The 12,223-nt window shown below is 51.9% G+C and overlaps 6 protein-coding genes across 6 annotated transcripts; 3 read left to right on the top strand and 3 right to left on the bottom strand.

The window, feature by feature from the left end:
* Nucleotides 1–372: 372 nt before the first annotated feature.
* Nucleotides 373–938, top strand: KD926_000829 (uncharacterized protein; the record flags this gene model as incomplete). The annotated part of the gene is made up of 2 exons (XM_053104649.1): nucleotides 373–844; nucleotides 904–938. The coding sequence occupies 2 exons, from the start codon at nucleotides 373–375 to the stop codon at nucleotides 936–938; spliced, it is 507 nt and encodes a 168-aa protein (XP_052952093.1).
* A 2,508-nt stretch (nucleotides 939–3,446) lies between these two features.
* Nucleotides 3,447–4,792, bottom strand: KD926_000830 (cytochrome P450; the record flags this gene model as incomplete). Its single annotated transcript, XM_053104650.1, has 3 exons — nucleotides 3,447–3,533; nucleotides 3,690–4,436; nucleotides 4,496–4,792. 3 exons carry the CDS (start codon nucleotides 4,790–4,792, stop codon nucleotides 3,447–3,449), a joined length of 1,131 nt encoding a protein of 376 aa, XP_052952094.1.
* Nucleotides 4,793–5,128: 336 nt separating this feature from the next.
* Nucleotides 5,129–6,202, top strand: KD926_000831 (uncharacterized protein; the record flags this gene model as incomplete). The annotated part of the gene is made up of 3 exons (XM_053104651.1): nucleotides 5,129–5,476; nucleotides 5,536–6,026; nucleotides 6,079–6,202. 3 exons carry the CDS (start codon nucleotides 5,129–5,131, stop codon nucleotides 6,200–6,202), a joined length of 963 nt encoding a protein of 320 aa, XP_052952095.1.
* Nucleotides 6,203–7,058: 856 nt separating this feature from the next.
* KD926_000832 (monocarboxylate permease-like protein) lies at nucleotides 7,059–8,406 on the bottom strand (the record flags this gene model as incomplete). Its single annotated transcript, XM_053104652.1, has 3 exons — nucleotides 7,059–7,595; nucleotides 7,710–7,985; nucleotides 8,065–8,406. 3 exons carry the CDS (start codon nucleotides 8,404–8,406, stop codon nucleotides 7,059–7,061), a joined length of 1,155 nt encoding a protein of 384 aa, XP_052952096.1.
* A 450-nt stretch (nucleotides 8,407–8,856) lies between these two features.
* On the top strand, nucleotides 8,857–11,130 carry KD926_000833 (putative transcriptional regulatory protein; the record flags this gene model as incomplete). The annotated part of the gene is made up of 2 exons (XM_053104654.1): nucleotides 8,857–9,405; nucleotides 9,466–11,130. 2 exons carry the CDS (start codon nucleotides 8,857–8,859, stop codon nucleotides 11,128–11,130), a joined length of 2,214 nt encoding a protein of 737 aa, XP_052952097.1.
* Nucleotides 11,131–11,356: 226 nt separating this feature from the next.
* Nucleotides 11,357–12,223, bottom strand: KD926_000834 (uncharacterized protein; the record flags this gene model as incomplete). The annotated part of the gene is made up of 1 exon (XM_053104655.1): nucleotides 11,357–12,223. The coding sequence occupies one exon, from the start codon at nucleotides 12,221–12,223 to the stop codon at nucleotides 11,357–11,359; it is 867 nt and encodes a 288-aa protein (XP_052952098.1).

Below are 12,223 nucleotides of genomic sequence, written 5' to 3' on the forward strand. Positions count from 1 at the left end.
TCCATTGCATATAATTAGTGAATTCGGAACCAGAGCAATCGCTAGTCATTCTCAGATCCAACCAGTCACGGCTAGCAAGGTCTCTATTGTGTACGGAGTAGCTATCCCCAAAATCATAAAGAGATAGGAATCGGGCAAAAAAGAATGGAAACCGTTCCCCGGAACACATATAATGTTTTTTCTGAGGCTATTTATTTAACGGCCTCAAAACATTCGGATATCTCACCGGGGCAGCACCAGAACTATAGACGGGCCTGAATAGCACCTGTATCAACATAGCTATCTCCAAGACTGGCGAGAAGAATCCGTCTGTCATTCGGCACTACTCGTTCTTATAAATTTGAGAGGCACCCCCTCCCTCCCCGACCGCCGATGGAGGTTTGCTTGAACGACAGCCAGCCACAGGAGATAAACACTCAGCACCCACCCACTGTGGGGGATCAGACATCATGCGCTAGCCTCGGAGTTGAGGCGTTCGGCTTCGATGATATTTTGCAACTTCAAGATTTACCAAGCCCCGGAGGCGAGGACCATCCCAGTATATGTGATGATCTGGGCCCGGAGTCTCAGTACCCCCTCGATTTTGACTTGGGCGACCCAAAGCTCGCTTGCATTGCCAGTCAGCACTCTCATGTTGGCAATACTGGAAGTTCTAGTCTGGCCGGCGAGTGGTGCGATGCAACAATTGACCCAGCGATCCTGGACGATTATCGCTCCGCAGATGTTGAGCAGAGCCCACCAAGAAGAAAAGAGACCTCGCGCGCTGTGGCCCCTCCTCGTTCGTCGGATAAGAATGTTCGTGGCAACAACATACGGACGAGTTCGCAAAGGCCGAAACCCATGCGTAAGCGGTCCAGAATCAGCAAGGTGGCTTTTGTCGTAGACAATCGCCACATGAATAAGACCAGTCTGACGACCCAAGCGAACGGTTCCGTTAAAATGTCATTTTCTGTTCTTCGGAATCATTTTTCTTCTCTACCAGTCTAGGAGCGGCTAGAGTTTTTGTCCTAGCTGTTTGAGGGTGCTTTGTCTCAATGCTTTAATATGCCCTCCCGCTCAAGTGGTACATTAGCATCGAAGGGCATCCCGAGAGAGGAGGGAGTCACGACTTCATCAGCTAAACAACCAATCGTAGGCACCGGGATTGTCCATAGGAAACGTACTTGCTCCTCAAGAAAAGGATTACCTTGGTCTACAGAGGAGAATCGCCTTCTAGTACAGCTTAGGGAGGAAGAATCCCTTTCCTGGTTAGAAGTGATTAAACGATTTGACTAGAGGTTCCCTGGGAGGAGTAAAGGTTCCATACAAGTGTACTGGAGTACGACACAGAAGAAACAGCAGCTATCTTAGCGGGTGACATAGAAAATGCTATGCTGTACCCTTGAGGGTCTTTCGCACTTAAACTACGATTTACACCCTGCCTCAAGAAAGGTGATGAACAGTAGCTTCTTACTACCTCCCCTACATTTCGCTAGGCTCAACCTCCGCAGCTGATAGAAATAAGCTCTAGCCCATAATGGAATCGAAGGGACATGCTGGAGGCATGTTCATGTGATTTTGAGCTAGATACCAGTGCGGGCTTTCAGCACGACTTAATTTTTCATAGCCGCCCTCTGATCTGCAAATCCTAGGAGGCCCGTTTCTCAAGTAAACAGAAGGAACATGAATTCCACTGCAAAGCTCCTCGGTTGGAGAGACTTTAAAGGGACCACAAACATAGCATGGCCCTTGTTCACGCAGAGCGGGGAGCACACAAGTCTTGGGCGTTCTGACCACCAACATGAGAGAGCAAGGATATATCAATACGCGCCAAAAGATACATTGTAGAAGCACTTTGGGACTCATGAACTGCCGTCAAAAATTCCCAAGGGTCGTCCTTGTGATTGCCCTGGCTGCGAGCATGTTTTTTACTTGTTTCCTAAGTATAAGCTTCATCTGGATAATGTACACAAGATCACACTTTGATTGCAACAATATTATGGCATTGGTATTTGTTACAGGTTTTTACGCATTCTAAATTGTGCGAGACTACCTGAACCATTCCGAGTTGAGCCGTTTCCCACCGTTTGTCTGGTTAGGCATCCTCTTTGAGACACTGCTTGTTTTCGCATAAGGTGGGCAATTCAGCCTGCTAACATACAGAACAAAATATTCACGCAGGGCAATTAATCACAACATATAAAGCAATATTGATTATTTGCGAAACTGCCATCAGATGTCGTAGCCCAAGTCCAATGTGGGTTGTCTCATCCCTCTATCAACATTCGAGGTACCCATACCAGATGATAGAGGAGTTTTGCATGCGAACGGACCAGGGTTCTCTCTCAGGGGACGGTACTTCGGAATCCGAACTTTCAGATCATATGCTTTGATTATTAATTAGGTTTGAATACCAACAGAGTGAACAGAATTACCTTGAACAAGTAAACTACCATCAAGGCGTGTCTCTGCTGGTTCGGGGCCTTTTTTTGAATCCATTTTGAGGATAATACTTCGAAATTGAAGGTCGCATCTAAAGAAATCAAAGGTGACAAGTTATTTGACATTTAAACTGATGAGAAAAGCCACGCGTACAAGGGGGACCATAACGCCATGGTTTTCTATAGTGGAATCTACATCAAGGAGCAGCTACCAACAATTTTTTTGATGATGCGATTAAGGCCCGACTACAGTAAGCATTTTCTGCCTCCGCTTAGTAGCGGGCTTTTGTGCGAATTAGAAGGAGGTCATGATATTTCCGGTACAAAATTTAAAACCTATTGCGACCTACGAATTATAAAGTCATTGTCTGGACATATGTACTTGAATTTCTAGCCAGAGCGACAGCTTTCCTAGATATGAGCACACTCTGAGTGGCCTGAGGCGATCACTGAGCACGGAGTGAGCGGAAGACTGAGTGCCCTAAGTGCCCTGAGTGAGTAACCTCAATCTCCCAGCAGGAAATCGCTGTAGCTATCACGCTGCACATATCAATAATTTGTATACTATAACCGAAACTCCGGAGTGTTCAGACTCCTAGGGTTACGCTTTTTCACACATTTTTTAAAAATGATCTTTCCTTTCTTCATAGCCAGGGTATGGGACTAAATAGTTTCAATTATTAAATACTACATTTTTAACGGTGTAGCTTAAGGCCGGCAGGCCCGGGACTACCTATCATGGGTTGGATTCTCCCCCGAGGCCTCGGTATCAGACTATATAAATATTATTAATTATAGGGGCGTAGCCTGCGGCACAAGCCACTTTATTACTGTAGTATGCCCGGAGCCTTTTTCCACTACGAAGCATATGCTCGAACATAATTAGATCTACGTTATCTGACGAGAACTAGGCCTAGGTTATCTGGTGGATATTGACCCGTTTTGGTGCTTTTTCAATCCATAACTAGAGCAAGTTACGAGACACTACAGTGCTATGCAATCAACGACGCTCTTCGCAGCTCGATTTCAGTGCGAAAACCCATACCAGAATTCCTTGTATCGGGTCGTCCCTGGTTTGCACAGAGACAAGGCACCAGCAGAAATCCCAACTGCCTATTCGAGCACGGGCCATATTCCATTTGACAACTGCTGCTAGAGGCGCCTATCGAGCCTGCTCTACCCCCTGCTTAGCGAGTCTCTTGAATCTGACCTTGACTCCAGTCGGAGGCGCCTGCAACTCCGCCACCTGGCGATTCGGCGGGCGCTTACCATGTTGAGTAGCATCTGCACGGCGGTACCGGCCGTCTGGTGCATACTGACGAAATTGGAGGCCGCCAGGCGCGTGGCCATGATGCCCAGGTCGTTGATCTCTCGGGGCCGTTTCTTTTGTGCGAACCGCAGCATGACCTGAAGCTGGTCCTGAGGTTGGTCATCGGGGTCCTTCTCGAGTGCGGCCAGTCGTTCGTGGTACTGTAGTATGATATGATTCTTGATCTTGTTTAGGTTGCGCCAGGTGTGTAGACTGGCCAGACGGACGGCGACAAGCAGGAGGATACCTGGCAGACAGTTGCCCATGATGGCGGTGATCATCACCCCGTCGATTATGGACAGGGTGCGCTTCAGGTAATCCTCGTTGCGGCAGAGGGGCGACCCCACGGTGAACCGGCTGGACGAGCCCGCCACAATCATCCGCACCGCCTCGTCCAGGTGCACCTCCTTCCAAGAATTGGTGTCCGTACCCAGGACTGAGGGCACGATGTGGTGTAACTCATCGTCGACAGCCGGGATGAGCGAATTCATCATGTTGTTCAGCTGCGTCTTGACCAGTGCGAACTGCCACGGGTCGCCCCAGTAGCGTGAGTGGCCCAGCGAGTAGGACGATAAGTTGGCTTGCAGGAAGGCCTGCGAGACGCTGAGCACACTGTCAGGCTGCGCGGTGGCCCATTCGGTCGAACTCTTGGGCAGGATCAGATCCGCTCGCCCTCCGTAACCAGGAACCAGGGCGGCTCTGCCGTTCTTGCCGAATTGTTTATCCGATCAGCTTGGTCTCTATCCGGAGCGAAGAGATGACTGACCCGGTAGTACGCATCCGTGTACAAAGCCGCACAGTCGTAGTAGTATCGCAGGCGCGACTTGAGACTGAATCGCTTTGCGCCATCCGGCTCACCGGCCAATGGCAAACCAAGGTTGTCATATTCGCTGATCGCGAAGGCGAACTTGTAGATGGTGACCACGACGATGAGAAGACCAAATACCGCAGTAGGTAAGATCATCTCGCCGATACTCGGCACTTCAGTAGGGACCGAAAACATTGGGGTGGGCAGATGCTGTGAGTCTCGGAAATGGTGGTAGGTTGTGATAGAGAGCAACATTTTAGGTTGCTAATTTGGAGATATAGAGGCATTGGGTACGTTTTCCGAGGCCGTCGAGGTGACTGACTTGGGGGCCGGAGTGTCTGTTGCCAGCGGAATACGGGGTATCCACGGGATATCCATCAGAAATGGTGACGGAATATTCCGGAAAATAAAATTCCGATTACTTCGACATCATGTTTGCGCTTCTTTCTCAGATGCGGGTTTAGCGGCGTGGATTAAGCATGTGGTCATACCTCACTCGTAGTGGATGTCTTGTTGCCCCCGCTAGACTGCCAGTGCCCAGGCGGGTATTGATTTCGTTGAGGTGACCGGGGGGGGAGCTTCGAGGACCCAATGTTCAGCACGGGTTTAGGCGAGGGGGAGAAAAAGGCGAGCACGCTGGCCCGGGAGGCATTTTTCATTGACTTCGCGCAGGCTGTGCGCGCCGAATTTCCCTACATGCCACTCCTTCTGACGGGCGGGTTTCGCTCACGCCGAGGGATGCAGGCCGCCCTGAAAGAGGGGAGTTGTGATCTGGTGGGGCTGGCAAGGCCGTCGGTGCTGGATCCGTTGCTTCCGCGGACGGTGCTGCTGAATCAGGATGTTTTTGATAAGGATGCTGTGGCGTATGTGAGGAGAGTACCCGGGAGTAACCTGGCAAAAAGAATGGGGGTGAAGCTCATTGGAGTGGGCCCGGAGAGGGTGGGTGATGATTTGGGTCTCAACGGAGAAAAGACCGGTGCTGAGATTGATAGTTCTAGGACTGGTACACAGAGCGCCTCCAGCGGATCGGCGCTATCAAGGGCTCGATCTTGGTCACTGGCACGGCCGTCACCCTCGGCACGGCGATTGTCCGCAGCGTACTTCGCTGGCCCGACTTGGTCAAGAGCACCCACGGACTGTACGCCATGGCGCATGGAGCCGAGACTCGACTGCGGGGATTCCTCGAGTCCATCAAGCACAGCCATGAGATCCTGACGCTGGACTACACTAACCTCTCTGGTGTTCGCAGAGCAGCAGAAGAGATCAATCAACGGGTGGCTATTGGATCGTTGCTGCCGATTCAAGCCTTAGTCCTCCACGAGAAAGACGAGGTGGTGCCCTTTCTTCTGAGTCTGCTCCTACTGCAGAGTATCGGTCAGGATCGCGGCCGAATTATTGTCGTCGGAAATAGGAGTCGCCGGACGGAACACTGGGAGAGTTCCACTGCCAAGTTCGCTACAACTAAGCTCAGTGACACCATGCTCTGGTGGTAAGGTTGTTACAATATTATCCAAAAACCTATGCTGATAGGCCAATAGCAGTGAATTGTCCGCGCGTCTAGCGGTGGACCCTGCTCTGTCCAATGTCTCGGTGGCAATGGTGGACCAGGCCTGGGAGACGGCCAACTGGTTCGAACAGACGCTGCTGGCAAAGATCCTGGTGTAGGTAGTGACCACCGTGGCAATGTTGCTGTGGCCTGGCGCACCGACTGGGCCAACTCAACAGTCAGCAGACGAGGTGGTGCGGGTGTTGGCCGACATTAAAAGCATGAGTAACTGGGCCGTGTCCGAATCCCACGTCGGAGATGCCAAGCAACGGAAAGAAGCGTGGCGCAACTACCTGGCGAAGGCCAAAGTTAAGCAGGGAGACACGACTTTAACAAAATGGCAGTGCACCTGAATTCAACAGATATACGGTTAATCCCGAAGAGGAAATCGAATACGATTGGTAGAAAGGCCCTGTTCATCAGTATTTTGTTTTGTGCTCCCTGGGGGTTTATCGTATAGTTTTTGACATATTTTAGTCTTATAGTCACCTGGACAGGCTTTAGTTAGGGGATCAGCTTCTTCACCATTTTCAAATCTGCACGTATGCAACACTTTGTGAAAGATATGTTCGATTAGAGCAACAAGCCAATCATTTAGGGTTCTATGATCTCAATGAGCATAGTAACCTTTGGGTTCACTGAACCAAGAAGAAAGATAATGATGAACGTGGCCGCAGATTAACCTAATGGGATGCTTGATTCAATATACAGAGATGGATATGAAGTGCGCAGTGTGCGCCACCTGATCACTAACTACATATAGACTAGTGGAGCAGCCATACTGGAAGGCTCCGACAGATAACAGGTCTTTTGTAGTATACATTCTGACCATCTGGGAAAACAAGAAAGAGCAGAGACACAAGCAAACCTAGAAAGAAAGTAGATCGGTCATCAATCAGCCAAATAGAAAACAGAAACTGGACGGAGGAGACAGGATCCGAAATCAAGTCAATGCCCAAAGACTCTCCTTGGTCTTCAGCTTCGCAGCGAATGCAACGAAGCCGCCAAACACCGCCATTGCACCACTGAACATGCAGCATTCAAAAAACCCCCCATACCGAGCGAGGATGGCGCCATTGATGGGGGACCGACAAGAGTCCCGAGCCCTGAAATGGCCATCCCCATTCCCATGTAAGTACCGATATCTTGCGGGTTGTCGGGGCAGCTGGAGAAGGTGGCCGCGGCGCCGGAGACAATAGCACCCGAGCAGAGCCCGAAGAAGACGGCGTAGACAATCAAGGCGGCATTGCTGGTGGCGCTGGTCATACAGAAGACGAGAATGCCCGTTGTTACCCCGCCAACGGCGAAGGTGTTCAGGCGCCCATACTGATCAGCTAACACTCCTGGCACAATGCGGCCGATGGTGGAGGCGGCATTCACCAGGGCCGGTAAGTACCCTGCCAGCGTGGCTCCCATGCCTTGGGTGGTGGCGTAGGTGGTAAGGTAGAACATCGGGGTAAACATTCCAACGAACATGAAGAAGAGCGCCGTGACGAGCATAAGAAAGCGCGACTACTTATAGGGCGCCAGGAGGAAGAAATGGGTTTTACGCGGCGGGACACGCGACTTTATAGTAACGCAGGAAAACCCCATGAAGGGCAACATGACAAAGGCGACCACGCGCACCGTCCACCCGAAGCCTAGTGAGGAGCCATTGAACCCCTTGGATAGGATAATGGGCATGATGACTCCGCCAATCGAGGACCCGGCAACGGCAAGGCCTAGGGCTCCAGCCCGTTTCTTGTCGAAATATTGCGACACCGCTGCGAAGGCCGGAATTTGTAGAAAGCCCATGACAAGGCCAATCAAAACACCCTGGACGAGCATGGCCTGCCAATAGGTCTTGCACAGACTCAGCATCATCATGGCGAAGAGGTAGAAGATGGCAGAGGGCCAGAAGACCTGTTTCCTCCTTCAATCAGCGCGAATATCGTGGGTTGGCCCCCCAGGGGGGGGGGGGGGGGTGGGAAACAAGACATACATTGGCGCCAAAGCGATCAAAGAGCCGCCCCCCCAGCATGCCCGAGAAGAATTGCAGAAAGGATTGCAGGGAGCCAATCCACGAGATAGAAGAAGCCGTATCACCTTTCAACTGATGGGTCAGATAGTATTCTACGAAGGTGCCGAAAGAGTTGGCGAGACCAAGCGTGCAGAAAAAGACCGATGCCGCACCAGCCGCCACGAGCCAGGCACGGAGGCCCCCATCTGGGGCTGATCCAACCCCAGATGCGTCAGGAGGTCCTTTCTCCGAGACATTGGCACGGCCAGGCTGCTGGTCTGTAAGGTGCGAGGCGGGAGCCTGTTCAGGTACTGCTGAAGACATGGTATGACAGTATGACACTGGATGTGCTCAACGGGGAGATCAATGTTGTTTCTGAAAGAAAGAAATGAGCGAGATGGGAATCGCTTTAAGAATAATCAACCAAGTCATAGTTATCACGGTCTGAAGTATACGACGGACTCGGGGCGGACTCGGGCTCGGGGCGGACTCGGAATCGGCCGAGAAGGTGTTAGTCTATTATTGTTGATATAATTTCCCGATTCTTTCACGCCGGAGTCGTCAAACCCCTGGTATCGTAGAATTTGAGTGTCATAAAAAGCACCATTAGTTATCACCGTTACACACTACGGAGAATATTCTCGGACCAAAAGCGGGGAAAGCCTCGGGGATGCACGGCGGCATTGCGATTCGCTCAGGTTTATCAGCCCCAGTCCTTTTTATATCCCTCCATCTCTGCACCCCCCTCTCGAATTAGCAGGCTACCCATCAGAAATGGAGAGACGCCGACGTCCTGCAGTATCATGCGTCTTGTGTCGCAAACGGAAGATACGATGCAATCGCGAACAACCTTGCAGCAACTGTCTGCGGTCGCAAAGCGGGTCGTGCATCTACGAGAACCTGAACAAACCTGTTGCCCCCAAGAACCATGCTGGTCCGAGTGTCATCAACCACCCCCAGGGAGTGCTGCCTGATGCCAGAGCATCCAACGCGAGTGCCGCCCTCCACAGCGGGCCATCTAGTTGGACAGACCGATCCACGCCGACCAGTCAAGTCTACCCGCAAGACGAGGAGTCACAGCACTTGAGGCTTCGGATTCGTGAGCTCGAGGAAAAATTGGCTACCGCGACCCTGATGCGATCTCTATCCGCGGGACCAGCTCCATCCTTGGACATCGAAACCACCAATTCCCGTCTGAGTGGGACATTCCACGTCCACTACAGAAGAGCTGCGAATGGTCAGCCGGGGACTATCGCCCACAGTATCAGTATGAAGTCGCGATTATTTGGACAGAGCCACTGGGGAGTCAGTGTGATCTTTCTGGTGAGCCTTCCAAAGATCAGTGTATACTGAGGCTGGAAAAGCCGGAACTGACACGGCTAGATCCGAGATATATTGGCCATGCTCGAGCCCCGCCTCTGTCCAAAGACATCCAAGGCATGGGCTGGCTTGGAGAAGTGTAAGGCGCTGGCCCGGTGCATCAAGGCGCGGCGCTCTCGATCGTTGTCCTCGCTCTCGATCTCCCCGTTGCCTCCGCGAGACCTCGCCGACCAGCTCGTCGATGCTTACCTCCGCACCACCGAATCAATCTATCGGATCCTCCATGTCCCCACCTTTCGCAGACAGTACGATGCACTCTGGCTAAGAGACGGAAAACCAGCAGACGTGGGATTTGACGCTCAGCTCCGGCTCGTGCTGGCCATCGGCGCGGTCACATACGACGATACATTTTCCCTGCGCCCCTCCGCCTTGCGATGGATCCACGAGGCACAGCTCCTAGTTTCCCAACTGAAGTTTAAAGCTAGGCTGACAATCCAGGCCATCCAAAATAACCTGCTTCTGCTCTTTGCGCAGGAACGTCTGAATGCAGGGGAGGAGTCCGCCTGGGTCTCCATGGCCACCCTGCTCCGGAATGCGATGTACATGGGCCTTCACCGTGACCCAGGTCATCTCCCCCAATGCACAATCCTCGTGGCCGAGATGCGTCGCCGGCTCTGGAACACCATCCTTGAGGCAAACCTCCAGGCGAGTTTATCATCGGGTGGGTCACCAATGATCACGCTGGGCGATTTTGACACCGCCCCTCCAGGCAACTTTGATGACGAGCAGCTGGAGGTAACTGATCCTGTGGTAACTGCAAGATTCACCAAGTCCTCCACCGCGATCGCGCTCCGTAGAACCTTTCCTCAACGGCTCGCACTCTGCAAGTTTCTGAACGATCTGGGTTCGTCTAGGACATATGAGGAGACGCTCCGTCTCGATGCTGAGCTGTGGGGGGCGTACCGAGAGCTTGTTCACACACTGCGATCAGTAAACCACTATGGCGGTCCCTCTCAGTACGAGATCCAGGTGGTGGACTTCCTCATGCACCGGTATCTGTTATCGCTGCACACCCCGTATTTTGGGTCCGGATTGCACGGCATGGATTTCGCTTTGTCCAAAAAGAGGGTGGTTGAGTCTTCACTGCGGTTATGGCTTGCGACTTGCCCGACACCGATGATGTCTAGTGTGGATGAATTTCGGCAATTGGCCACCTGTAGCGCCGGCTTTTACCCTACCGTGAGCTTGCATGCGGCCTTTCTGATTGCCGTCGAGCTCCGAATGCAGTTACAGGAGGACGAGAGTCTGTGTCCCGTGCCCTTGCGACCCGACCTTCTGGCAGTGTTGGAGGAAGCCAAAGCGTGGTGCCTTCGGGTTTTGGAGGCGGGGGAAACGAATGTGAAGGGCTATCTGCTCATAAGCATGATAACAGCCCAGTTTCAGGGTTTGAGGAGTAACTTGCGGAGAGATGAGATCGCCGGTCTCTTGATCCAGGCGGTCGAAAATGTGGAAGCGAGATGTATGCCGATCCTGGAACGGTTGGCGGCTGCGCTGCCGGAACAGGGGGTGGAGGATTGGGAGTTCATGGTAAGCATACCTAGTATTCTGGACTACCTCGTCGTCGCTCACATCCATGCGCAGACAACATCCCAGGATGCTTTCAATATTGGCGCCAGCGAGGATCTGGATTGTTTGTTTAACGATGACCTTAATTTGGAACTTTATTAGGAGTTTAATCTGGTTTAGTTTTCTATCCTATTTTCTGCATATGCTTCAACCTAGACACCATGAATTGCATTCGAGATTTACGAAGCATGCACGTAGGAATCTACCCACATTTATCCGGAGCATGCCTATCTTATCTCGATCTCTGCCCCGGCTTTGTGGTATTACATCTTCTCACACTCGACCATGGCGAACTCTGCTTTATTCGAATAATACACTCCGGTGATCCTCAGTCCTGCCCGTGCGGTAATCTTCCGGACGTCCTCTTCTGTTCGTTCCTTGCCTCCGATGGTGGAGAGAAAAAGTCCAACATGGAGGGAAACCAGGAAGGTGGATTCCCGGTGACCGTATCCGCAATCAACAGCTTACTGTCCAGTGCCATGGCATCGACCACATGCTGGAGGATGGACACACACTCATCATCGCCAAAGTCCCGGAGTATTCGACGCATCATGTATACCAATGCACCTAGACCTATCAGTTGGATGGATTCGGCATGAGGAAGACGTAACGTACCGTTTACGGGTTGTTCCTTGTGAAAGTCTATGGCCATCAACTGCGCATTCCTGATATCCCCGTCCCCAACCGTCTTCACCAATTGGATCACCACTGGCAAATCCTGCAGCACGCATCGACTGATCAGGATCTCCGGGGCTTCTTTACAGATGGCCTGCAGGGTCCAGTCTTTGGCACCACCGATGTCCACGATCAGGGTTCTGTTTGTGTCTTCCTTACCCCTAGGCACCACCCAACTGAAGTCGTAGAAGCCAGTGTGAGGATACTGGCTCGCCATGGCGGACATGCTGAGTAGCATGTTGGCGGTCCGTTCAGGATGTCTACTCATGATATCCGCCACGGTCTGTTCGAGTTTCCCTTCGGTGAATGCCTTAATGGTGTGCAGGCGACCCGTTGGCTCTTTAATGCCATAAGTGTCGTAGTCATCGATTGATTTTGCTACGTCGGAGGAACGGGCGAACGAGTTGTTCAGGCCTTTGGCCTTAGCTTCAACTAGGATGAGCGCACCCAGAGACCCGCCAGAGATTGATATTTTCACTGGGGAGAAACCGGTTGTAGAAGTAGAGAGGGAAGGCTGCAT

Source organism: Aspergillus affinis (assembly GCF_023601865.1).
Source record: "Aspergillus affinis strain CMG 70 chromosome Unknown NODE_117_length_111466_cov_88_522368, whole genome shotgun sequence".
Classification (NCBI taxonomy): domain Eukaryota; kingdom Fungi; phylum Ascomycota; class Eurotiomycetes; order Eurotiales; family Aspergillaceae; genus Aspergillus; species Aspergillus affinis.